At 38.7% G+C, this 24,227-nt stretch overlaps 7 protein-coding genes and 1 long non-coding RNA gene across 11 annotated transcripts in view; 3 read left to right on the top strand and 5 right to left on the bottom strand.

Annotated features, from left to right (window-relative positions):
- Positions 1-6,843, bottom strand: part of LOC118436410 — a 34,620-nt gene extending 27,777 nt beyond the window's left edge. For both annotated transcript variants that reach the window (XM_035854478.1, XM_035854479.1), the window contains exons 1-5: positions 6,380-6,843; positions 2,304-2,808; positions 2,142-2,199; positions 1,151-1,477; positions 891-995 (exon numbers count right to left, since the gene is read on the bottom strand). In XM_035854478.1, the coding sequence (XP_035710371.1) occupies positions 891-995; positions 1,151-1,477; positions 2,142-2,199; positions 2,304-2,467 (654 nt within the window). In that variant the 5' untranslated portion in view covers positions 2,468-2,808; positions 6,380-6,843. The remainder of the gene's footprint in view (positions 1-890; positions 996-1,150; positions 1,478-2,141; positions 2,200-2,303; positions 2,809-6,379) is intronic.
- A 255-nt stretch (positions 6,844-7,098) lies between these two features.
- Positions 7,099-10,383, bottom strand: LOC110853128. 2 transcript variants are annotated; one of them, XM_022101371.2, is made up of 8 exons: positions 10,253-10,383; positions 9,984-10,172; positions 9,084-9,280; positions 8,892-9,015; positions 8,758-8,815; positions 8,626-8,696; positions 7,655-8,553; positions 7,099-7,591 (listed from the first exon to the last, which is right to left on the bottom strand). In XM_022101371.2, the coding sequence occupies exons 2-8, from the start codon at positions 10,060-10,062 to the stop codon at positions 7,439-7,441; spliced, it is 1,581 nt and encodes a 526-aa protein (XP_021957063.1). In that variant the 5' UTR covers positions 10,063-10,172; positions 10,253-10,383; the 3' UTR covers positions 7,099-7,438. The 2 variants fall into 2 exon arrangements, with proteins under 2 accessions (XP_021957063.1, XP_035710592.1); XM_035854699.1 differs by lacking the exons at positions 9,984-10,172; positions 10,253-10,383 and adding an exon at positions 9,380-9,732.
- Positions 10,384-10,847: 464 nt separating this feature from the next.
- Positions 10,848-13,346, bottom strand: LOC110852966 (spliceosome-associated protein CWC27 homolog). Its single transcript, XM_022101152.2, has 7 exons — positions 13,152-13,346; positions 12,864-13,073; positions 12,585-12,785; positions 12,362-12,504; positions 11,995-12,291; positions 11,329-11,919; positions 10,848-11,237 (listed from the first exon to the last, which is right to left on the bottom strand). The coding sequence occupies exons 1-7, from the start codon at positions 13,191-13,193 to the stop codon at positions 11,060-11,062; spliced, it is 1,662 nt and encodes a 553-aa protein (XP_021956844.1). The 5' UTR covers positions 13,194-13,346; the 3' UTR covers positions 10,848-11,059.
- A 569-nt stretch (positions 13,347-13,915) lies between these two features.
- Positions 13,916-16,034, top strand: LOC110853616 (NSFL1 cofactor p47). Its single transcript, XM_022101904.2, has 5 exons — positions 13,916-14,073; positions 14,159-14,513; positions 14,593-14,772; positions 14,839-15,441; positions 15,530-16,034. Exons 2-5 carry the CDS (start codon positions 14,230-14,232, stop codon positions 15,666-15,668), a joined length of 1,206 nt encoding a protein of 401 aa, XP_021957596.1. The 5' UTR covers positions 13,916-14,073; positions 14,159-14,229; the 3' UTR covers positions 15,669-16,034.
- Positions 15,950-16,907, bottom strand: LOC110853618. Its single transcript, XR_002548232.2, has 2 exons — positions 16,751-16,907; positions 15,950-16,685 (listed from the first exon to the last, which is right to left on the bottom strand). It is a non-coding gene; the product is annotated as an uncharacterized LOC110853618 (long non-coding RNA).
- A 94-nt stretch (positions 16,908-17,001) lies between these two features.
- On the top strand, positions 17,002-20,150 carry LOC110853614 (WD repeat-containing protein 48). The gene is made up of 11 exons (XM_022101901.2): positions 17,002-17,297; positions 17,362-17,453; positions 17,534-17,836; positions 17,924-18,064; positions 18,148-18,528; positions 18,597-18,739; positions 18,822-18,929; positions 19,016-19,130; positions 19,210-19,359; positions 19,444-19,627; positions 19,713-20,150. The coding sequence occupies exons 1-11, from the start codon at positions 17,230-17,232 to the stop codon at positions 19,960-19,962; spliced, it is 1,935 nt and encodes a 644-aa protein (XP_021957593.1). The 5' UTR covers positions 17,002-17,229; the 3' UTR covers positions 19,963-20,150.
- On the bottom strand, positions 20,036-22,534 carry LOC110853615 (cyclin-dependent kinase 8). Its single transcript, XM_022101902.2, has 9 exons — positions 22,266-22,534; positions 21,987-22,089; positions 21,661-21,912; positions 21,396-21,585; positions 21,289-21,326; positions 20,946-21,194; positions 20,689-20,853; positions 20,514-20,610; positions 20,036-20,421 (listed from the first exon to the last, which is right to left on the bottom strand). The coding sequence occupies exons 1-9, from the start codon at positions 22,391-22,393 to the stop codon at positions 20,162-20,164; spliced, it is 1,482 nt and encodes a 493-aa protein (XP_021957594.1). The 5' UTR covers positions 22,394-22,534; the 3' UTR covers positions 20,036-20,161.
- Positions 22,535-22,562: 28 nt separating this feature from the next.
- LOC110853617 (NSFL1 cofactor p47) lies at positions 22,563-24,085 on the top strand. Of its 2 annotated transcripts, none has more exons than XM_022101906.2 (4): positions 22,563-22,704; positions 22,820-23,177; positions 23,243-23,677; positions 23,765-24,085. In XM_022101906.2, the coding sequence occupies exons 2-4, from the start codon at positions 22,840-22,842 to the stop codon at positions 23,898-23,900; spliced, it is 909 nt and encodes a 302-aa protein (XP_021957598.1). In that variant the 5' UTR covers positions 22,563-22,704; positions 22,820-22,839; the 3' UTR covers positions 23,901-24,085. The 2 variants fall into 2 exon arrangements, with proteins under 2 accessions (XP_021957598.1, XP_021957597.1); XM_022101905.2 differs by having other exon boundaries at positions 22,568-22,704; positions 22,817-23,177.
- Positions 24,086-24,227: the final 142 nt, after the last annotated feature.

Raw genomic sequence — 24,227 nt, 5'->3', positions numbered from 1 at the left:
AGGACGGAAGCAGAGAGAGTGAGAGAGAGGTAGAAATCGATACAAAATAAGTCGGGGGGCGGAAAAGAAACAAATGCAGGCAATTTAGAGTCGAGATATGTTCTCAATTTGATACTGTATCGTGTCCTGGATTGGATTGATTGCACGTATTGAGCTTTCCGTTTCCGTTTTATTTGGGGAGACGACGAGAGCGAGGATGAGACATGAATCACCTCCACGACCATTTCCACCCCGACAACGCCACCAAATTCATCCACACAAAGACCAACAGGACAGAATACGTACTTGTGAAAGTGGAGTGGTGCATAGAGAATTTGAGCCATTTTGGGTGTACCTTTGTCCCGAAAGTATAAGTGGACGTGATGTGGCACCCACCCAATAAATGAGTGAGGATCAGGCAGGCAGGAGGGTAAAGGTGAACTAACTAACACGACTTGACATGACATGACACTCGAGTGGGCATCCCAGGCAAAATTGGACAATTGGGTGGATGGTGGGGCACACTAATTGGAAGCATGACACAATTACGGTGTGTCACGTCATAATTATTTTATTAAGGGGTATACATACACAGCTCCTCGATTTATACTACCGGCCAATTGTGGACTTCCCTCTCGAAGTGAAATAAGGGTTTTTGTATGGTGCATTAATAAAGAGACGTGTCACGTGGAGTGAGTGATGGGTGGGTGGACCTCTTGTACATACATTAGTAATTACCATAAGGGGACAATAATTAAGTTAGATGGAAAAAATAATTGATGAGATTGCGCAGTAATTACCGAATAATGAGTGGATTTAAACGGGGTGAAAGTTCATAGGAAGGGAATGGTACGGATCACTGCCACCGAGTGCCACCAACCGGAAATATTGAGAATGGGATGGCAACTCACCTTGAGCGTCGTGAGGGCCGACTGAGCCACTAAAGGTACATGAATAGCAGACGTCACGAGAGAAAGCAGCCTTTGATGACCCACCCTCTCCGGAACCAGGGAGACCTGCGGAGTGGAAAAAATCATGGGGAACAAAGTGCATGATGATAAGCAATCATTCTTAAGGTTGGTTTATACTCTACTCCTAGTTAACTTGCGCCAATGTTGTAATTTAACCATGGCGCAAGTTACAAACAGTGAAGTATAAATGACGGACTTACGATGGCCAAGGCTCTCCCACCCGAGAGAAAGTCGCAGAGGACGGGAAGCGAGGGTGGACTGAAGTGTAAGCTACTTTCACCCACTTTACCGCCTCCCCCTCCTCCCTTTGGAGGAAGAACCCGGACGGAATCAGCCTCATCCCCAAAATACCCGCTCTGCTCCTCCACCACGTCGTCGTCATCGTCGTCCTCGTCATCTTCGTCATCTTGCCCACCCACCAAGGCCTCCTTCACGCTGGGTGGGGAGCCCGTCAAGTAAAAATTCGACACTTTCCAGGTCACATTTTTCTCCGGAAAGTCCAGCTGGGAGACGAGATCGGCGGCCGTCTAAAAAATCGAGGTTAACCGTACAAATTTTGAAAACTCAGATATATAAGAACGCCTATAAAGCCCGTCAACTTGTTACATAATGCTGTATAAATTAGTTAAGTACATTCCTCTCTCGAGTTGATGAGAGAGGTGCAAAAATTAAGAGTGCGGACTGTGACCTCAAAATTGCTCATTCGCAACATGCGAATTAAACATTAACCCAAAACAAATCAGGCATTTTTTCCTTTGTTTTGCTTGGGACGGATATTTGTAATTGAGTAAAACGTGCAAATGGGATGTATCATCGCTGCAATCTCTCTCCAAAATTCCATATAATTAGTTCTATTGAGTAGCAAAAAAAATTGAAACCCATATTAAATTATCCGGTAACATTGGTTGACGGAACGGATGAAAAATTATTAACCGAAATCAGTTCAAATCTGATCTCTCTTTGTCTCACTCAATTGCATGATTATTATTTGGTGGTAACGTTGTGATGTGTAGTTTAAGATAATAATCGCGTTTCCTCGTGGTACTTCATTGTTAATTTAGAATATGAGTGATAAGAGACAATTAGGTCTTTGCATTAAGCTTAACAAAATAACTGATCTATCCATGTAGAAAATTGTCTAGATTCCGTTTGGCAGATTTTTCTACTGTATCATAAAGTTAAGTTTATCACCTGAGCGTTCAAAGTTCGTGACAGGGTTCGCGAGAGTGAAAGCGATCGTTTCGACGGACTAAAACAATACAGGAAAGTAATTAAATTTAGTTTAATCATGAAAGTCGTTAAAGATTATTTTCAATTTTCGAGTTACTAACAATAAGTTTCATTGATTTTTACCTTGGCAGAACCACCACGACTTCCAACTCGAGGAGAGACGGGGCCAAGATGAGATTGCTGGGCCGACCATTTTTGGATGCAGCTTGTTGTGGCGTGTGTGTGGTTGGACGAGTAAAAAACACGACTAGGACTAGTAGCACGGTTGAGATGCATGATGTCAACATGTCCTACCGAATAATCGAGGCGTTCAGAAGAGGGGAGATGGAGACGGGTGACCAAAGAGTCCGAGGGACAAGGTGGACAAAAATTCGGGCGGAATTCACATCACCTTCACTTTCACCGGGATAAAAAGTCCATACGTACGTTCAGCCTGAGCCACATTTTTTCAGTAAGTGATGACATAACATTATGATGAGCAACTAGGAGATGATTAGTATTAACCACTCTCACAATTAACGAGCAACGACACAAAGCGTCGTGACGGAGAAAGGAAGCGAGTGAAAGTGACAACTTTCTCCATGTTAGGAATCCACAAGTACTTCATTCTTCTGTTGGTGATCAGCATCTGGGGGAGAAAAAATTCATACTTTTTACTAATTTGTGATATGATTTCTTGCATAAAAGAAGATGCACTTGAAGGGTCGACCTTCCTTTTAAGCAAACTAAGACAGAGTTTTAAAAAAGTGTGGAAAATGTGCTTATGTAACCACGGCACTTGTTCCCTGGTTGCATTTTTACTCTTTTGTAAGACAAGGAAGGACACCGCGACGCGAAAGAAATTTCCTAGTTGATATTCTATTCCATTCCAGTAACACTTTTACTCCTGCCTTGTCTCCAAGAAGAAGAATCCAATCGAGTAAAACACAAGTTTTGCCAACTTTTATTGCCCGTCTGGCCCGGCCTGGTTTTGGTGAGGGTGATGATTCTCCTCTCAACCAAGGGGAGAAAGCCAACCTAAAGCTGGTCGTAGTCGTGTTTGTTATTACTTTGTGATGAGATGACCCATCCAGATCCGAGACCCGTACGTACTTGGTACTTGGAACTCCACTCCCATCCACAAATTGTGTTTATTTGTGTAACTAAAGTAAAAATATGACTGGACTCGAGGAGTGTTGGCTCAAGTGAAGAGTGCATCATTCAGAGAATTTGCGGAGACCAGTCCAATTCAGACAAAGAATAAGAAGGAGGAGAAAATTCTTTATTTTCTTTACACAAAGTTTGACAGGATAATCGAGCAGAGAACTTTCTCCATCCATTCTTAACATGGATTTCTAATCTGGATTTTCGACTTGGCCTTCTTAATAAAACAGTTCAGGTTCAGATGACATAGAATCGGGCTAGTTTGGAGTATTATTACGTAATAATTGTGCAGATTTGATTGGATTTGAGGAGATTAAATCTCAGTGTCACGGTGGCGCAGTTAACTTAAGTAGAGATTTGTATCACGAGATATAAATAAACTGAAGAAAACGCTGCAGTTCTGAAGTCTCATTAGAGCACCATTATTACACATCACGTCGTAAAAGAGTTCTTTCCTGTTTTATCTGCGAATAATAATATGCACGGGTCTGGTTGGTTTAGTATTCGCTTTTGAGATGGGATTTTATACTCTGCAGAGAGCTTTTTTGTCGTCATCAATTTCCCAACCCGACCCGGCAACCATGCCACAACACCCGGTCAAAGATCATTTGTCAGGAAGAAAGGGAAAGAAAAAGCCTCAAATTGCCCATTGTCTGTCTCTCTCCCTTGACAGACGGGCTGAATATGTGGACAACCGGTCTCTACATCCATACACCTTGGTAAAAGAATCACTTTATTTTATTGATCCAACCAACCCATCCATCCAAACAAAACCTCATACTTGTTCCGTGCTGGGATTGGAATGTTGGACAAAAAGTGAAAGCAAAATAAAATAATCGAGCCTCCATTTCTTTCACTCTCGGCGTGAAGAATTTGCCTCTTTAAACTTTGGTAGGTAGGTGAAAGTAGTGCGCATAGCTTAATCGCCTCGCTAAATGAATTTCAATCCATCCATACTGCTCGTTACATACGTCGAGAAGGAGAAAGTATTGCCGTATCTAATTCATGGTCCAATATACGAGGCACACACATAAATAGAAAGTGGGAGAGGAAGACTGGCACGTGTAGTAATGAAATGGGTTTCTTGAATAAAATGACGACGACAAGGGCAACCGCCTAGCCGAAGGAGGAGAGATAGAAAAAGGGAAAGAATGAAAGGATACGATGGAGTGCTTGGATTTACAAAATGGGAAAGATTGTGACAAATAAATCAGGAACAATTGGTAATTTCTGTCAGGGAAATTTGTCTCTGGGATGGGGAGAAGATAGTGAAGGAGAAGGAGAAGAGAGCGAGGTAAAAGGGGGGACATTTTTTTCTGGCCCCATTTAAAGGATCAGGATCCGAAAGAGAGAGAGAGGGAAAGTTGGGAGAGGGAGAATGGTAGGTTAGTTATACCAATTTGTTGACAGGGAAGGGCGAACGAGGAAGAAGAGACCACAGTTTAGTGAAAGTTTAGTGAAAGTGAGAAAGACAACGAGAAGCTTATTTTCTTGCTTTCTCTATTTTTTTTAGAAGAGATACATAAATCTGATAAATCGGGGGGTGATAATTTTAGGAGAAAATTCGAAAGTAGAAAGATTAAGGAAATGGGTTTCAAAATTTTCAGTTAGTGAAGCTTAATTTCAATCTCATTTTCTTTTACAAATTAGGAAATATTCTATCATAAAAGTTTACGTAAAATTGAAAAAAAACCGGCCATTTTTACGTATTTATGAGGACACTTCTTACAGAATATTCTAAATAATGGACATCCCACACAGCACACTTATTTGTATTGACTTTGACAGACAGACATTTACTATCCACAAAAGAATAAGTTCCTTTTTTTCGATTCTGTTTGGAAATGAAACCTATTTTATTGCATCCTGTCTGCTACCTGCCTGTCACTCAGATCGCGGGACGATTCTTCCCTTTTCCACCACGGTTTCCTTCCCTTTTCCCGGTTTGGAAGGTGCAGATCCGCATGGAATGCAGGCACATACTTTCTTTTCCTACTTTCTTTATCACTATCCTGATTCTGATTAAAATTGTACCATTTTTCGTAAAAAAGTAAAGTTTTTCTTAAATGTGGACTCAAATTCGGAGCAAAAAAGAAAGTGTGGTTTTGTTTCCTTCATGAATTTTAACTCTGAGCTTGAGACACTTTCACCGACAAACAAACCAACAGAAGAAGGAAGGACGGGCGGACGGAGAGATGATGGTGACAGTTGTGCTGTCGTGTCAACATTGGTTTGTTACATCCTTCTCAAAGAAGATTTGGATACTTTCACTTTATGTCAACACAGATTTAGGCAGAAAGTTGTCTCTCGCTCGACACATAAAAATTTGGTGGAGAAAAGTCTCAATTTTATTTATTTATACGAACAAATCGTACCAAACCAGATGTCAAGTGGGTGGGAAAAATAAGAAATTTATGGGTAAAATGTGTTAAAAATTTTCTAGTTCTTTATCAATTTTGGTAAAAAAGTATTTTTTCTTTTAACAAAAAAATGGCCAGTATAGAAATTTTAGGGATTTGTATGTTCTGCTTTGGGCCACGGTAATGATTTTAATTCAAATTTTATACATGGAGTAAATTGCACGAGAACCACCCACCAAATCCAATATCTTGTCATGTTAAATGTTTAAAAAAAGAGATGGGATGGAAAACAGTCGAACGAATTTGACATTTTTTCCCTAAAATTTATTTCTTTTCTTGGATTTAGTCCTTCAGAATCGGAACCTTGGTGGAGATTTTGTTCCAATTTTATATTATATGTAAATTTTACTTGTTTGGTTTATGGCTGGTGATCCGCCAACAAACGAGAATATCTATCCAGAAGAGAGAGAAAGACTGGAAGGGAGGGAAATGTTTAAGGGACAAAGAAATCAAAGAGGTCTCAATTTTGACTTTGGGTTTTTGAATCGATTTGAATATATTTTTGTATTTTTGTGTATAATCATGGGAAAACAAAATTGTATAAACTCCTCAGCCCCCAAATGTGGCACGTTTCTTTTAACAATTTGGACCAAAATTTTGATTTTTAGCAAGCATTGAAATGATTTTCAATCATACTTTTGGGATGGCACGGCTTTCACTTCACTTTCACCATGATATTGAATCATAAAGTAAAATCCTGGCATATTACATAGTTAATCAACTTTCGCCAAGCACGGGGTGGGGAAAACTGGGACATAAACTCCCCAATATGAGGGGCACAGTCACACTACCGCAAAACCGCACCCTCCACCAGAAAGAAACAATCTTATCGGTCACCACTTATCGGTGGAGATCATCACGACGACACTTGATAAGTTCAGAATGTATCACTTTCACTCAATTGTTCTCACCACCTCGCCTTCTTCCTGCAAATCCAGAACGGATAAAGAAAGTGGAATGAAGCAGGTTACTATTTAACCCCGGCGTTGCAAGAAGAGAGAGAAAGATCCATCCGGTTTATGGTCGGTGGTGGTGGTGGTGGTGGATTGGAGTGAAAGTGGAGAAAGCTCCAGAGTGATGAGCCCCCAGTCACAAACTGAATCGGGCTGGGATTTGGCAGTCTGCTTAAATACGATGTCTAAAAGAAGAAGTGGAGTTTCACTTTTCTCTCTCGGTTCGGTGTTTTCACGTTAGAAATGCATGCAAAAGCAGATTCCAGTAGAAAAAAGAACAAGCCATTCAGCAAATCATCGGCACATGTGGACACGTCGGTGTATGAAGTACTATAGAAAAATTTAGACACCAAGCAATTTTAACGCTGTATGACTTCATGCATCGAACACATATCAATGTACTTTTGTATGTAATTTATGTAATTATGTACATAAGCTTGACTTTATTACTGACATGAAAGTGTTTATACATGGATCATAATCTTCTTGTAAAATGTACACAAGTGAGTATAAATTTCCAGTTTTGATAAATATAATTAAAACTGTGTGTAAAGTTAAGAAAAAAGTTTAAATTAAATTGACAATTTTAACAACACAACGATTAATCACAAATTTTTATCCTAGTAAAACAAACAATAAGCAAATTATGTTATAAGTAATTTACATTGATGTATGTACATTTACATTCCATTTGTCTTATTATAAAGTTAAAACCCGTATTGTAAAAACCGGGTAACCTAATTTATTGAAATGCGCACATGAGTATTACGATTGGAACAAGTATTACAAAAAGTAGATATACAGCCGTCCTAGGACGACAATCTGATTCCGCGACGTAAATATCATTCCATGCTGACTCTAAATTTACTGTGGGTTGTGGCACGGTGATCACCAACTGAGAAAAAATTATACGTTTAGTTAAATATGTAAACTAGTTGTATGCAAATTATATTCAGACCTTCTCGTTCGAGGCGAAAGTAAAATTAACGTGACAGTCTTTAACTCCAGTACAGTTTTCAATAGGTGGTGGTAAATGGTAGACGAATTTCTCCAATTCAAACTTCATCTTGATAATGTTGTCCCGTTTTTCATTTTCTGAGCCAAAAATAAAATAATAATATCCACTCGTGTTAACGTAACCTTCGTAAAACGGGGGAGAATCAATGCTCCAAAGATCGTCGTCAAGTCCGCAGCTATCGTTTGCTTTGAGGGGAAAGTTTGCCACGACGCCTTCGCACTTGGCCATTGCTTCCTCGCTGCTCGACCAACTCGACTCAGATTCCGAATTTGATCCATCGTTTGGATTAACGTGGTCATTTAAAACTCCGTGTTCGTCCCCATGTTCTTGAGACCAGATTGAAGACGAAGTTTGCTGATTATGACTAGGATGCGGATGCGAGGACGACTTTGGGTCGGGACGAACGCTGTCGATTTCTTCGAAGGCACCATTTTCTCCAGATTCTGAGATTTTTCGAATCTCTGCTGTACCGCGTCGGTGTCGAAGTACCGTGCCGTGTTCAACTACGATGGACGACTCGTTATGTGTCTGAGTTGTATTAGTTATTTGAGCAAAATCTTGTTCTACTGGTGGAGATGACGATGTGGTTTCTTCTTCTAAGGACGCATTCATTGTACTATTGTAATCGTCCTCAACAACTTCATCGTCAACAAGCATCCAATCTGCCAAATTCTTCTTTAATTTGCCATAATTATTTGGACGTGATCGTATAAATTGGCGAATTTTTGACAAGATTGCACCCATTTCTTCTCTACTGCCAGAAGTAGAGTTGGTGGATGGTTTATTGATTTCGACACTATTGGACGATGAGAATTCGTCAGAGTTTCCAGCAGAGTCGGCTGAAATATAATGAGAGAAAGTATGAAATAATTTGTTAAAAAAATTCGCAACTTTTTTTTACACATTATTACCTTCGCCAATGTAGGCACAATGTTCTAAATGGTTCCTTCCTTGTACGATGAGCAGTGTGCCTCCCTTAAATCTAAGAGATGATTTCATGTTATAATTTGTAAGAAATACTTGTACTCGTACTTTTTGCCTACCTTGCACAAGTGTGGACCCGAAAAGTTGACCCTTGGAGAAGGTAGAATCCCCAATATTCTGGACAATCAAATACATAACTAAAGATTTAGTAAATTATTTATGAGAATTTTATAAATGACGGTATTTTTCACACCCTTATGATCGTCAGGAATTATGACATTTCTCTCAACTACGACAGTTTCTGGAGACTTGAACATTTCTGGTTCTCCATCCGTGAGATAGGCTGTGAAGGTAGTGTTACCTTTGACACTTTCGCTCTATATGAAACAATTTGACGGATTAAATTTACATATTTACTTTAGTTTAAACCGTATTATTAACTTACCTGACACCAAATGGTGGAAATGCGTTGATCCAATATTCTCATATCTGATGGAGCCAAATGATACAGCGACGAACCATGGACGACGAATCGCATGAAAAGACATACCGAGACTAGGACACAGGGGAGAAATACGGAGAGGACGCAAAACGTGAACACTTTGCGAGGACCACTCCCCCACCCGGGACGTCGACTGTTTTCTAAAAATAAATAAGTATGTAAAGTAAGAAAATTTGGCTAATAGACGCCGTCTATTAGACGGTCACATGCTCAATTATGCATTTGAAAATCAAACACACCTACTGCACCAGAATTGTAATAGTGATAAAAATTAAATGAGTCAGTTGACAACTTCTTAGGGGCGAGTAGAGGGTCACGATGATAATCATCGCTTATCTGAATTGAGGATTTCTTTGGAAAAGAAAGTAATGAACTGTAACTTATTGATGCATCTCTTAATTCTGTCTGCATTCTTTTATAAGAGGGATCCTTCAATACTATCCAAATTAGCATAAATGCAAATTTGGCTTTCTAAATTTTAGTAAGTATGTGTAACAAAAGTTCAACTTATGTATATTCGACCCTCATTATTTCAAGGATATAAATTGAAATAAATCAAAAAATCAAAACCAGCCTGCTCCCTTTATATACCGAGCATGCACGTGCAATGCAATTAATTATCGACAAGTAAACCCTGATTGAATTGTGTAATTCGACTACATAAGTCTGGTCTCTATTCAATTGATCTCGCAATATCAGTATCTTATCTTGTATTACATGCATAAAACACCAACCTACGTTTTTAGATATTGAACAATCAGTATGGTCATTCTTGACCCCAAAAGTTTAAGTTCTATTGTTTAATCAAGACTTAAATATAAAACTGAGGATGTATGTGTATACCTGGAGGAATATGGTATTGGTATCGGTCACTTATTATGCCACGATTGCTTGCAGTTGAGATGACGCTGGGTCTTCCCATAATAACGTGCTGGAAACAAAGCTCTTCTGCCCCCAATAAATTCAGCTAATGCTTGGAAAAAAGGACACTGCATTAAAATGGTTCCAGAAATTGTTAAACTGCGAAGAAAACTATACAAATTTTAATTAGTTTAATCCCTCTCGAAAATCTTCTGTTCCAGAATGAATTGTGTTATCCGTTTTATACGTACAAAATAGGGCAGCTTCACGACCTCGTCTTGGCTGATCTGTAAATGTGCACGAGTCGACCCAAACTGTTAAAAAGCTACATAGTGAAAAGTTGTTGTTTTGTTCTGGTCTCATCTGTGCATAACAAAGCATACGAGATGATCACATGGACGAAACATGCTAGACGAGACGAGACCAGTGTAGATCAACCAACTAGGAAGACTATTTACTAGAAATACAAAACATGCAAAAAATGTAGAGAGATGCGTTGTAATCCAATCCACTGAAAGCATAAAGAAGATCGAGTTCAACGATTGGTTTGGTGTGATGGTGTTGAGATGAGATCTTATTTATCAGACTTTGGTTAGGGTGGAGCATGTGTCTATCTACTATTTTCTTGAGGCGTCGAACTTCGTGGTCTTGTACTCATTAAGAAAAATATTGTCCCGTTCTTGTTCTTGGCATGCTTACTGCCGTTTGTTCTAATAAATTAAAATCCCTACCAGGGTCGATGTCGCCGTTGAGACAAAGATGCTCTACACTGCTTTAAGCTTTTTGGCCCTTGCGTTTCTAAACAAAGATATGCAAAAATATAATTTAGGCATTTCAGCAAGTTCATTGATTTTGAGGTTAATGTCTTTTTATACACTTAATCGTCCAAGCTTATCATTGCGTAGATTCATTGTGCATTCAAATTAAATTAATAAATTAACAGCAATAAATTGCTAGTAACTTAGAAAATAGAATGATTTTATGTGAAACACTTGTCCTTATAAAAATAGATAAATAAATACGGAGACAAAGAATAGTATTTGAGAAATAACAAGATCCTAGTCCGTGGGCCGGAGCTTTTTCCACTTTTCTCCCTCTGCACGTTTACTTTCTTCCCGGCGTCGTCGGTTGAGGGGGTTTTTCGGGTCGTATATTTCATACCAGTCGTCCGCCTTTTTATTAGCATCCTTAGCAAGGACAGATTCTTCGACTTCGTTGTGCAAAGACTTAGCAAGCCTGGTAAAAAAAATGACAAATTTTTAGTTTTTTTTAATACAATCTTAATTAGTCCTAGAATTAATTCAAGAGTATATAAGTTTGCACTAACCAAGATGTGTCGTTTGGGTCGAACTCAGTGTCATCCTTGTCCTCGTAAAGTTTGCCAGTTGCAACAACTTTGTCATCCTTTTTGGGGTCATCACCAGTCCCACTGACAAGTGTGGCGGCAGCCGCTTCTTGCTCAACTTCAGCAGCATCCCTTGCAGATACAATCTTGTTTTTAAATTTTGCCAGCAACGCGAGCGTCTGAGCTTCTCGATCCTCTCCTTTTTTTGACGCTGTCTTTTTCTTTTCTTTGTAAATTTTCTGTTCTTCAAAATAGGAGGAGAGAACTTGATTACTTTTATGTGTTTCTGCAACAACTTCAGCTTCTTTTGACTTTAATTTTAAATCCGCATCCCTTTCTGCTTTCATGGTACGTTTTAAATCTCTGAATTCTTTTTTAATGGATTCTACCCGCTTTTTCTCTGCTTCTTTTTCATCTTTGCCGAGATAATATTCCTCTTCCTCAGAGGAGGCGTCGCCACCAGCATTTTTCTTTGACTTTGAGGAGGAATCGAGTTTAGATTTTTTTGAGGAGGAAGACGACGATTTGCTTTTCTGAAGCTTCTCTTTAACGGAAGAAACGGTCAGCTTGTCGCTATATAAAAATGGGAAAAAAATCGTCATTTACAAATTATCCTTTGTTTAATAAATCATTGCAAAATTTACCAACCTAATGCTACTGTGACCAGGGTCAAGAGACATGTCATCATCGTCGTCGTCGTTATCATCGTCATCATTTTTAGATTCGGCATTATCATCTTTATCAATTTTCCGTTTATTCGTATTTTCTTCTGTTGTCCCAACATCCATTTGATCGATAGCAGGCTTGGAACTCAATTTTGGATCAGCGGTTAAATCATGGCTCGATTTCCCTTTAATCCCCTTCTCTGATAACTGTTTATTTAACGAATCGATCTCCTCTTCTTCCTCCTCTGCTTCTTCGCCAAATGAGAGGAGTGAATAGTTTCTACAAAAGTGCAAGTTAAAAAACAATGAATGAGAAACTCAAAAATTATTCTGCATTTTGTTTTCCTTACTTAATTGCAGAGGCGGAAGACTGTTTCTTATTCTTGTCCTCCCGAGATAAAGACTTTATCGAGGCACGAGGCACAATATCACTGAACGGATTACTCAGGATTCTTGTTTTCAAAATTTTATGAGGATAACGAGGTTTTTCATTCTGAGGGCAAAATAGAAACAAAAATCAAATTAAACCTGGAAATTGATCTAACATTTGTAACAATAATGTTCGTTTCTTGCCTCATCAATCTCTCCTTCTTCTAATTTAATCATGTTATAAATCGTATTGCCTCCAATCTTGCCAAAAATGGTATGTTTATTTTGTAATTCTGGGGTTGGACCAAATGTGAAGAAGAATTGTGAGCCGTTATCGTCCCTACCCGAATTCGCCATTGCCACAAGCCCACGTCGTACGAAACGAAGACGGGAATGAATTTCATCCTAATATATAGATATTACTGAATAATATGTATACGAGGTTAATTAATTGTAAGTATAAGTCGATACACTGTGTGTTACCTTGAATGGCTTCCCCCACACCGAATTTCCCCCAGTTCCGGACCCGGTTGGATCCCCACCCTGCACAATGAATCCTTTGACCAGTCGATGAAAGATGGTCTTATCGTAATATCCTTCCATGCACAACTGGACAAAATTTCGGCATGCTTTGGGACATTCTCGAGACCATAGTTCTATATCGATATCACCCACCGTCGTCTCTAATAGGACCTACGAATTATACAGTCATTAATTAACAATTAGCAATGAGCAATAATTAAACGAATCCAATAATTTTAATTTTTATACCTTCCCCTCCGTCGGGGGTTCTTGAATATAAATGTTACTCATCTTGTAGCCTTATAGGACACTTATCACTTAAAATTATAAGTTCACTCAGATATAACACCATCAAATAATTTGATTCAAATTAATAAACAAAGTTTTTACTTGCTATTGTACTTTTAGTATTTGTCAGACGTGCACACTACTTCGTGCGTACACAATGCACAGAATTATGGTCAAGTTGAGATTCTCTCACGACCCATACGAGTAATTGACTTACGTATTATTTTTATAAAAACGAACAAATTGTCATACACGGGCCAATTACATTAATTATTCATATAATTGGATTACCAATTATCGATTAGTCGAAATCCCGTACTTAGATTACTTTTCCAATTAAATTACATCGAACTGCCTAAATTACAAATTACGATTACAGTAATTGGATTACATTTCAAATTACAAATTACTTTATTAAAAAAATGTCCATATAGTATAGCTGGCATTAAAATTTTTCTGAAAAGTTTATACAAAAACTTTGCCAAAAACCTATCAGTACAGCTTTGCTTAGCCCGAACCAGGAGTGATTAGTAAACCCATGTTTGTCAGTAGTTTTCTATAAAATTATGTGCTACTAATTGCGTAACGGTATACAAAATCTCGCATGCATTATAAAAAATTCATTTATAATTTATAATTATTTAGAGATTATTATTTAGAGATGATCTGAATCGAATCTGATTTTTCATGGTCTTATTTCTATGAATTTGTACAACATGGAAATGCATGACTATGGGCAACGCTGTAAAAGTCGGGCGGCAAAAAACAGCATAAATTCGTCTACGTCTACTTCTTGCATCGTCATCCAAACGAAATTTCAAAATAAAGCTATTTTGTAATTCTTCTATCAATCGTGTGTCGTGTGTGGTTGCGAGTCAATCAGGTAAGCAATTTAGGAGTTTGAGTTGTAATTTATTGTTTCACATCACACACAATGAAGATAAAGTCACGATAAAACCTGATTGCAGGTTCCTGCCTACCCCGCTTTTTGTTCTACAACTATTTACTGCTCTAAAGCAAATCTCGGATAATCGTCATTATGGCGGACGACGACCAAGCTAAGCTTCTCCAACAATTTCGAGAGGTTACCGGAGTAGATGAAGAGAGAGCTAAATTTTACCTGGAGGCGGCCAACTGGCAATTACAGGCTGCCATGGGTGGATTTTACGAAGGAGGGGAACTCGAAGAAGGTGTGCCTGCTCCAGTTCGGGTGGCAGCTGGAGGGGGAACGAATATTGCGACTGGTGGTGCTGCAGCGACGCCAAACGTGGCTCCGCAAAATTTTGCAACGGTTCCACCAAGGGCACGTCCGACGGCACCGCGGTAACCATTTTTGACGAATTAATTGCAGTAATTTTAACAATTTTAATCTAAAGCCGTATTTTAATTATCTGATGATTAGTGGTGGCCTTATGACGATGGATGCACTTCTTCACGCCGAGACAGATTCGTCGGATGAAGATGAGGATGATAAACCCCAAGCTTTCTATGCCGGAGGATCATTATCTAGTGGTCAGCAGGTTTTGGGTCCACCGAAAAGCAGGGATGAGATGATTGCGGATATGTTCAAGAAGGCGAGAGAGTAAGCATTTATTAATTTCTTGACTAAAAATAATGAAATTAAATTAATTTTCATCTAATTTGAAAGGATGGGGGCTCAAGAAGTTGCACCCCAAATGTTTAAAAAGAAAAGCAACGATTCCTTTGGTGGAGCTGGGTACAAACTTGGAGAGGGTGGGTCATCGTCTACTGGAGCTGCAACCTCCTCCTCCTCTGAAGTGTCTTCACCTCCAGAAGTTCACGACGTCATTTTACATCTCTGGTCAAATGGTTTTACTGTCGACGACGGACCCCTTCGGAGCTACCAAGACCCAGCAAATCTAGCATTTCTCGACTCCGTAAAACGTGGCGAAGTTCCTGCTGAGCTGCGACAAAAGCTGACAGGGCAAGATTGCACTTTGAGCATTATGGATAAGCGAGGACAAGACTATGAAAAAGGACACACAAGTGCAAAAGCTTTCACTGGAAAAGGACAAACTCTGGGAAGCCCAGCTCCAACTATTGTGACTGATGCCGCACCACCAACCGAGAATGAGAGGAAAGTGAACGAGGAGGCGGCGCGGAGTGGGGTCACTCTTGCGCCCGGCGCGGCCACAACGTCTATCCAATTCCGATTGACGGATGGGTCACGACTCGCGGCACAGTTTAACCACACCCACACCGTGCAGGATTTGTACACTTTTATCAATACGTAAATAATTAATAATTAATGGGGTTACTACTGCTAAGATAATAAGTGGTCAGCAGAATTGTAAACTAATTTGTTGAATTTTTCTTAGGGCTCGACCCGAGTACTCTTCCACAACATATATCTTGACCCTATTCCCAAACGTGACGCTAACTGAGAAAGGTGCCACACTTAAGGATGCCAACATATTGAATTCATCACTAATTCAGAAGATTCAACCACAGAACTAGAAAATAGGACCGGCATACGCATACTGGATTTTAAGCAACTTTTTTGGTACATTACTATTTTAGCAATCACATGATAGTCCATTTTTATTCTTGTCCGGTGTCATCATATTGCAGCATCCGAATGGTTTAGACAATTTAAATAATTAATTGATCGATGATGAGATGATGAGACTATTAAATAATTAATTATTCAAGCAGTTTTGTACACATATGTAAAGCTGAAAACAATACAAAATTACTGTTTCTCATTATATAATCTCATGATTTACATACATATAATATGTATTCTTTATCAGGGAATAAATCTTGCTCGCACCCGTCCATAAGCGGTGCGAGCAAGCTATGGGCCGGTGCGAGCAACATTTATTCCCTGTTCTTTATTACGCGATTATTAAGGCACTTATCCACACTCTTAATTTACTACAAACTACAATTGTCAATACGTATGTACAACAAGCACAACCATAAGGAACAAGCAATAATTAAAAAATAATATAAATATTCCAGTTTTGTCGTAGGATATTCTGATTCTGACTTTGTCCAGTAGAAAATCTTTTTCTACGGAAGTTTGGCATCATCCCTTGGCAAATCTAGCACCGGCTTTATCTTGTTTTCTGAGGGAGGATCGAAAACTTCGCCACTGTTTTTTATCTCGTTGTTTTCAAGGGCTTCATTGGGATGATCTGCAACCGCAATGTGTAGTTTGTCAATTTTGTCGTCAACTTGTAGGTGTTCATGAACTTTTATTGGTGGCGGAGACCCAAATACTTCCATGACTGAGAGGACATTTCGAAGTCTGTCGTATTCATGTTTGTAGATGAGGAAGGAAATGAATGAGAGGATGCCCAGCGACAAGATAAGGAGTTGTTGGTACTTTTTCATCGTTGTGCTTTGGCGTCAAGTTAGGCACATAAGGAATTTTTACGATTTTTGTTTACCAATTTCACCATGCAGGTTTCTGATTAGAAACAATTTCATGGGTGATCCATTTTGATTTTTGGAAGACAATTGAAGAATCTAGCAATTAAAAGTCGAAATTAGCATTTCTGTACAGAATTGGGATTAATTAATGATTTACACACGTTCAAGGTCTACTACTTCACATATCCTGCAAAGAGAGACGAGAATCCTGAGTAGTTGAATAATAAATATAAAAATTTACAAAACAATTTTGATTAGCAAGAAGAACAAAAGAACAGATGTGAACGAACGTAAATAAAGTAAAGCGTTGTCGCATGCTCTTTTTACGTGAGACATGAGACAGGACATTGAGCGAACTAAATAATTGGCAGGTTTTGCTTCATTTTGAAGCTTTAACTAAATAAATAAAACAAACCATTATGTCAAATTATTCGCTTGTACTTTATAGAAAGACGAAAGTGCACAATTAATTCGTGGCTTTATTTAGAACAATTTAGATTACAAAGATTTTGTTTGTTTAGTTGGAATCTTGCAATAATTACTTAACGCGCACAACGAATTAACTCATGGCTCACCCAAACTTATTACGAAAATAGTGCTAAGCATTGTTTAATTAGGTGAATACATTTAGGTGTTAAACATGACCGAAGAACGCGTGAAACGCAAAGCTCAGATAAGTTTTACAATTCGCTCGGAAAAGGAGACGAGGTGAAAGAATAAATAACATTATAATTTGATTAAAATAAGATTAATAAGACTATTTAAATTTCAGGCATCATTCCGGTGTCGCGAGTATTTTGTATGACGCGACACTAGATAGGATACACAGCGCCGGGAGGGATGGCGTTATCCGGACTTGGTCAGGTTAGTTTAGTTGCATTCAAGATATTTGTTTTATCATCACCTTACTTAATATTAATAAATGTGTTTTCGTTTTTGAGCAGTTGGAAAGGGACAGATTCGTTATATCCACAGTATGGAGCATCATACCGACTGGGTGAATAATATTGTTCTCACGTGTGGAGGAAAGCATATCATGTCCGGAAGTAACGATTGCACTGTTAAATTATGGAATGGCCACAAAGGATTTTGCATGTCGACGCTGCGAACGCACAAAGATTACGTAAGAGCGCTGGCACATTCTCGCGAAAAGGAAACAGTGGCGTCCGCCGGTTTCGACAGAGCGATCTATCTTTGGGACGTGAACACTTTGACGGCTTTGACCGCCACAAAGAATACAGTAACAAGTAATTGTTGGATTATTTTGTTTGAAGAAGAGCTAAACTAAACTAGTACTTGTAGTGTCAAACTAACGGAATTGGTGTTTCTTACAGCTGCGGCCTTGACCGGATCAAAGAGCAGTATTTATAGTCTTGCCATGAGTCCGGATGGTAACACGTTGGTGTCTGGCTCAACGGAGAAGGTACTTAGAGTTTGGGATACCAGAAGATATACAAAAACTATGAAATTGAAGGGTACGTCATCTAAATTCAAGGATATATTAATTACTAGAGGAAAGAATATTTATTTTAATATACGGATTGATTTATATGTTTAGGACACATGGATAACGTAAAAGCCCTTGTACTGAATTGGGACGGATCTCAATGTCTGTCCGGCAGCTCGGATGGAACAATTAAACTCTGGGCGCTAGGACAGCAGCAGTGCATCATGACTATAAGATGTCACACACAAGGTGTCTGGGCCTTAGCAGCCCCTGAATCGTTCCATTTCGTTGTATCTGGTGGAAAAGATTGTCGTCTACAATTCACAGACTTGCGAAATAGCAATTGTCTCTCCATTCTACTAGCGTTAGAACCCCATCCTATCCTCAGTGTGTGTCTATCCCCAGACTTAACTATGGTTTGGGTGGGGACAGCGGATTCAACTATTCGTGCCTGGCCTGTGCCACAGGTTTCGCCTCACGGGGACGATTATAGTAAGCACAGTGTGGCTATTTTTTTCGCAATAAAATATTTTATCTACAAGACCAATTTTGTGGTCTAGTTTCAGATCAGGCGTATGCTGGACAACCGCTCATGGAAATCGAAGGGGCCCCAGCTATTAGACAATATGCTGTGCTAAGTGATAAGCGACACATTCTGACCAAAGATACAAAGGGTTACGTCCAAATTTACGATGCGCTCAAGGTGCGTACATCTTTATTGATATTTTTAGTTGAGTTCATTTCATGGATTTATTATCTATATTACACATCACATTGTATTTCAGGCTGTCAAAGTTGAAGATTTAGGCCCAGTTAATTTTGATGACGTTGTCAAAGAACGTTCGAAACAGGTCTATGTTCCCAGCTGGTTTAGTGTTGGTCTTCATACTGCGGTAATTATTTAATTAAGCAATAAAATAAGTAATTAGCGACAAAATTATTCATTGCATGTTTAATCCAAAATCCTTGTATCTTTCAGATGGTCACCATTCATTTGGCTCAGGATGAAAATGACTGTCACGATTGTTTAGGAGCTTGGGTATCAGCGAAGGAAGTCGGTTTATTAAGTGCTACTGCAGAAGTTGATCAAAAAGGTTAGAACATTAAACAAGGATCAAGTCTTAACGTTTTAATTCGAATGTCGTATACAAAATGACGTGATTTTTTTTTCAGTTAACTATGGGCGACTTCTTCTTCAAGCATTATTTGAAGAGTGGAAAAGATACTCTGTCCCAGAGCAGCAGCAACAATCTCCGGTTGAAACTCCGGTGAATGGATTCTTTTCTGTTCCTGGACACACACCTTGTGTCATCGGAGAGCAAGGTGCAGATATCTAATCTTTCGAGATATTTGTGACGAGAAGTCGTCACACAATTGTTATAAATACTTTGTACATGCATGATGCAGGTGGCAAGACGATGTACCGCTTTCTCGTTCGTGACGCTGGTGGTGATGCAGAACGGTCCTGTCTCGTCGAGGCAATCCCACAATGGGTAGCAGAACAACTCATGGATGATGGACAACCTCCAAAATTCATTAAAATTTTATTTTTTCTCACTCCCCAAATGTTGAATGGGAAAAGTTTGAAAAAGTAATAATCGAACTTAATTTGTAAAATGTTGACTCTATGCATTTTATCTTTATCTGAATGGATATATTTGCCTTCTTCTATTTAGGGAACGACTATTTGCGAATGACTTTATTTCCATGCGTAAAGTAATGGAGCATGTTCTTGAGAAGATGGAGGAAGATGCCCCTACCCTTGACACGACGTCTTCGACCAGCGTGAATCCAGAAGAACGTGTTAAGCTGTTCTGTTTGGATGTAGCTCTTTCACCTGATGCGGATTTGCGAACGGTTAAAAATCAAGTTTGGAAAGGCCCTGGTGATTTAATTATAACTTATTCCTTACTTAAACCGGTGTAGATTTATTATTCAGAAAATCCTGGACCGGTTAAAAACAAATGTGCAATAAAACAAAATACTTTTGCGTAGTGACTTCTTTGGATAAACTTTGATAATTTTTAAAATTTATTTTGTTCCTTACTTCCAGTCCAACAGTATGTCATTCATATATATGTATAAAAATAAAACAATAATTAAAAAACTAAAAACAAATTATATTTTAAAAACGTTGTCCATAATTATTTTGCTGTCTTTGCTGTTGTTGCTGTTGTTGTTGCTGCTGCTGCTGTTGTTGATTTTGACTTTGGTGTTGTTGGTAGTGCATGCTAACTCCATGCATTGAATTTCCTGAGGAATGTACTCCACCCCCGCTCTGTCCAATATTGTAACCCGATGAATTAGTAGAACCACCTCCAGTATTTGCATGGCCCTCGGATGGATGGTTTAGCCGGACTCGTTTCGCATCAGGACCACCATTACCTGAATAAATTAAGAATTATTAACTTAGAACATATATATACATCGAACGAGAATAAATGTTGTTTTATTTATCCATCCGTCCATTAATGTACCTGGATTTTGTTGCTGGTGAATCTGTTGTTGGCTTTGTTGATGAACCTGAGACTGTTGTGGAGGTCGCTGTTGCATTTTGTTTTCTGGTTTCTCCTCCTGCAAGCACAGGTAGAACATTAATAAAACACATTAATACAAGGATAATAGAGCAGTTTGTAAACTACTTTAACTGACTTTCACTTGATCATCATCTGTCAAAAACTCTCGTTTTGGATAGGGAATTGGACACGCAGAAAATACATCCTTTGTTGGTAAAGGTTCCTCGGAAAAGTATGGATCTTGAAGAGAAGTTTCTGACGTTATTCGTTTTGTTGGGTCCATCAGTAGCAGCTTTTGTAACTGTAATTGAATAAATATTTAAGATTACGTATATGAACTATGCTTACAATTAGTATTAAGAAATTTAAAACTCATTTGCGTATTTTTATTACCAGACAAAATGCTTTCGACTCTGGCTTAATCTTATGTCGATCCATGTACTTAATTAGAGAACAATTTTGATAATTTGTCCTCTTGAAATCTTTAAGTAACGTGTTGTGTTCAGGCATTCTTCGAATATCCTCCCATTCTTTATCTTGCGGAAATCCCATAACGTTGAATATTCTGTCGAGTTGATCGTGATGGTATGGGTTTGAGGTTTTTATGTCTTCTTGACGACAATGGAAGATGGGTTCGCTGGTCTGAAAAGTTAATCATAGAAATTAAGATGCGATTACAAATAATGATATCATTAATCAGACAAGTAAAAACGAAGCAGAGTGTAAATATTATTACCAATAACTCGGCGAAAATGCAACCAATGGCCCAAATATCTATAACAAAAATCGATATTCTCCTAAATGTATAAATAGACTTAATGGGCATTAATGTAGTTAACTAACCGATAGCCTTAGTATAATGCCGAGCTCCCAAGAGGAGTTCAGGGGCTCGATACCAAAATGTTACTACGACAGGGTCCAAATCCGCCAGTGGTTTCAGTGGAGAATTGAATAGACGGGCGAATCCCATATCGGCAATTTTTACCCGACCTCTCTCAATTCCATCTCCCATGACGAGAATATTGGCAGGTTTCTAGAACGAACACAATATATTCACATACAGCTCTGTAATGACACTTGATGGTCACATTTGTTTTAAATACTTTACCAGATCTCGATGTAACACCCAGTTAGCATGAAGATAATGAATTCCGTCCAAAATCTGATATAGTAACGACTTGACCATAGCTTTTGGAACCATGACGGGTTTTTTACTTGCTTTTGCTGCCCGATGATACTTGATAATATGCCAAAGATCGTGTTCCGCATAGTCGAATAAAAGCCACACCTTCCGATCGTTGTGAGATAGGAAGACTCGTTGCAAGCTTATCACGTTAGGATGTTTCAGTTCACGGAGGAGCTGAAAAAAATAGTCGATTTATATAATACACTTACACAATTACATAAATTTCTATCTAATTTGCTAAACCTTACCGCAATTTCACGACAAGCCGACATGGAAAGCCCAGTTCCTTCGATCTGTTTGAGGGCATATTCCTTAAACTCGCCACGACTTCCCAGTGTTGGAGGTCCAACCCTAACAATAACATATCAACTATTAATTTTGATCCTACTAAATAATACTAAATATAGACAGCTCCATTCACCATCCAATGCGAAGATTTAAGCCCTCGTATATATAAACTAATTAACCTAATGATTTAGTTCATAAAAACAAACAACTTTATTTAACTTTATTATTAATTAGCTTACCCTTCTTTCCTTCTTGCTTTGTAAACATGTCCATAAGTCCCTCGACCGACTTTACATCCTTCGTAGTCGAACCAATCTTCAACTTTGACCCTTTCCGCGGCCGTCTTCGCTTTGAACTCATAATCCATGTTATTCCAAACACTTAAACGTTACAAGTCTATTTAAAAGTAAAAGATTGTGTTACACAATTTGTGTAAACAATGTTGCTTTTAGAAATTTTCTTTTGGAATGTGGAATTGAAAACCTCAAAGTTCCCCAAAGTTCTCAAGTTTCCCATATTTCCCGAATTTGAAATTTGTCAAACTAATCTTTGCGGCAAACTGCAGCACAGATGCAGATGCAGGCAGACAATTCACAATTGCACCGACAACGAAATTTCAAAATTAAGATATTTCTGTAATTTTTCTATCGATCGTGCCTCGTGTTACGATTCGATCAGGTAAGAAACTTTTGAGTTTGAGTTTTAATTGATTGTTTGACACAACATACAATAACATCACAATAAAATCAGGTTTTTTGTTCAAAATAATTATACTACACCTACTTTAAAGCAGATCTAGGCAATATCGTCATCATGGCGGATGACCACCAAGATATGGGTGGATTTTACGAAGTAGGTGAACTCTACGAAGGTGTGCCTGTTCCAGTTCCGGTGGCTGCTGGAGGGGGAACGGATGTCGCGACTGGTGGTGCTGGCCTGGTGATTAGTGGTGGCCTCATGACGATGGATGCACTTCTTCACGCCGTGACAGATTCGTCGGATGAAGACGAGGATGAAGACGAAGATGAAGACGAGGACGATAAACTCCAAGCTTTCTATGCCGGCGGATCATTATCTAGCGGTCAGCAGGTTTTAGGTCCACCGAAAAGCAGGAATGAGATGGTTATGGAAATGTTCAGGATGACGAAAGAGTAAGTATAGGGGCATTAGTTAATTTCTTGATTAATAATAACGGAAAACATATATTAATTTTCAGGTACTTTGGAGAAATGGGGGCTCAAGAAGTTGTACCGCAAATGTTTAAAAAGAAAAGCAACGATTCCTTTGGTGGAGCTGGGTATAATCTTGGATCGTCTACAGGGGCTTCTTCTGAAGTGTCTTCGCCTCCAGAAATTCATAATGCCATTTTACATCTCTGGTCCAACGAACAAGACTTTGGAAAAGTAGCCAAAAAAGCTTTCAGTGGAAAAGGACAAACTTTGGGAAGTCCTGTCCCAACGATGATGACTGATGCCGCACCACCAAGCGAGAATGAAAGGAAAGTTAACGAGGAGGCGGCGCGGAGTGGGGTCACTCTTGCGCCCGGCGCGGCCACAACGTCTATCCAATTCCGGTTGACGGATGGGTCACGACTCGCGGCACAGTTTAACCACACCCACACCGTACAGGATTTGTACACTTTTATCAATACGTAAATAATTAACAATTAACTGTTTAATATAACTAAAATAATAAGTGGTCAGCAGAATTGTAAAATAATTTGTGAAATTTTTCTTAGGGCTCGACCCGAGTACTCTTCCACAACATATATCTTGACCCTATTCCCAAACGTGACGCTAACTGAGAAAGGTGCCACACTTAAGGATGCCAACATCTTGAATTCATCACTAATTCAGAAGATTCAACCACACTAGAAATGAGGACAACGCATACTGGATTTTAAGCAACTTTTTTTCGTACACTACACTATTATTATAACAATTAACAATCAGATGATGGACCATTTTTATTTTTATACATGATAGACCAGAGCCATCATTTTGCAGCATCCGAATGTTTTGCTCAGTTCAAATAATAAATTAATCTTCAAATTACAAAAGTATTGTATTGTTTATATTTAGCGTGCCGCCGGAAAAAATATTTTATACAATGACAACAAGTTAAAATGTCGAAATTATTGAATTTTTTCAAAAATTTTACATTTTAGTCTTGGAATTTTACAAACTCAGAAACACGATAAA

This window comes from Folsomia candida, unplaced genomic scaffold (genome assembly GCF_002217175.1).
Source record: "Folsomia candida strain VU population unplaced genomic scaffold, ASM221717v1 Fcan01_Sc008, whole genome shotgun sequence".
NCBI lineage: Eukaryota > Metazoa > Arthropoda > Collembola > Entomobryomorpha > Isotomidae > Folsomia > Folsomia candida.
This window is presented reverse-complemented; position numbering and strand designations above follow the sequence as displayed.

Bases quoted from the DNA above. Each gene is read 5' to 3' on its own strand.
- LOC110853615 (XM_022101902.2), bottom strand. From the start codon at position 22,393: ATGGATTATGAGTTCAAAGCGAAGACGGCCGCGGAAAGGGTCAAAGTT. The intron at 22,090-22,265 runs GTAAGCTAATTA...TGTTATTGTTAG, and splicing joins AAAGCAAGAAGGAAAGAAGG to GGTTGGACCTCCAACACTGG. The intron at 20,422-20,513 runs GTACATTAATGG...TAATTTATTCAG, and splicing joins TCACCAGCAACAAAATCCAG to GTAATGGTGGTCCTGATGCG.
- LOC110853617 (XM_022101906.2), top strand. From the start codon at position 22,840: ATGGCGGATGACCACCAAGATATGGGTGGATTTTACGAAGTAGGTGAA. The intron at 23,178-23,242 runs GTAAGTATAGGG...ATTAATTTTCAG, and splicing joins ATGTTCAGGATGACGAAAGA to GTACTTTGGAGAAATGGGGG. The intron at 23,678-23,764 runs GTAAATAATTAA...AATTTTTCTTAG, and splicing joins TTGTACACTTTTATCAATAC to GGCTCGACCCGAGTACTCTT.
- LOC110853616 (XM_022101904.2), top strand. From the start codon at position 14,230: ATGGCGGACGACGACCAAGCTAAGCTTCTCCAACAATTTCGAGAGGTT. The intron at 14,514-14,592 runs GTAACCATTTTT...TCTGATGATTAG, and splicing joins GCACGTCCGACGGCACCGCG to TGGTGGCCTTATGACGATGG. The intron at 15,442-15,529 runs GTAAATAATTAA...AATTTTTCTTAG, and splicing joins TTGTACACTTTTATCAATAC to GGCTCGACCCGAGTACTCTT.
- LOC110853128 (XM_035854699.1), bottom strand. From the start codon at position 9,593: ATGCTAATTTGGATAGTATTGAAGGATCCCTCTTATAAAAGAATGCAG. The intron at 8,697-8,757 runs GTAGGCAAAAAG...ATCATCTCTTAG, and splicing joins CGGGTCCACACTTGTGCAAG to ATTTAAGGGAGGCACACTGC. The intron at 8,554-8,625 runs GTAATAATGTGT...ATTATATTTCAG, and splicing joins TTGTGCCTACATTGGCGAAG to CCGACTCTGCTGGAAACTCT.
- LOC110853614 (XM_022101901.2), top strand. From the start codon at position 17,230: ATGACCGAAGAACGCGTGAAACGCAAAGCTCAGATAAGTTTTACAATT. The intron at 17,298-17,361 runs GTGAAAGAATAA...TTTAAATTTCAG, and splicing joins CGCTCGGAAAAGGAGACGAG to GCATCATTCCGGTGTCGCGA. The intron at 19,131-19,209 runs GTTAGAACATTA...TTTTTTTTTCAG, and splicing joins TGCAGAAGTTGATCAAAAAG to TTAACTATGGGCGACTTCTT.
- LOC110852966 (XM_022101152.2), bottom strand. From the start codon at position 13,193: ATGAGTAACATTTATATTCAAGAACCCCCGACGGAGGGGAAG. The intron at 12,292-12,361 runs GTAAGGAAAACA...GCACTTTTGTAG, and splicing joins TCTTCCGCCTCTGCAATTAA to AAACTATTCACTCCTCTCAT. The intron at 11,238-11,328 runs GTTAGTGCAAAC...TTTTTTTACCAG, and splicing joins GACCCAAACGACACATCTTG to GCTTGCTAAGTCTTTGCACA.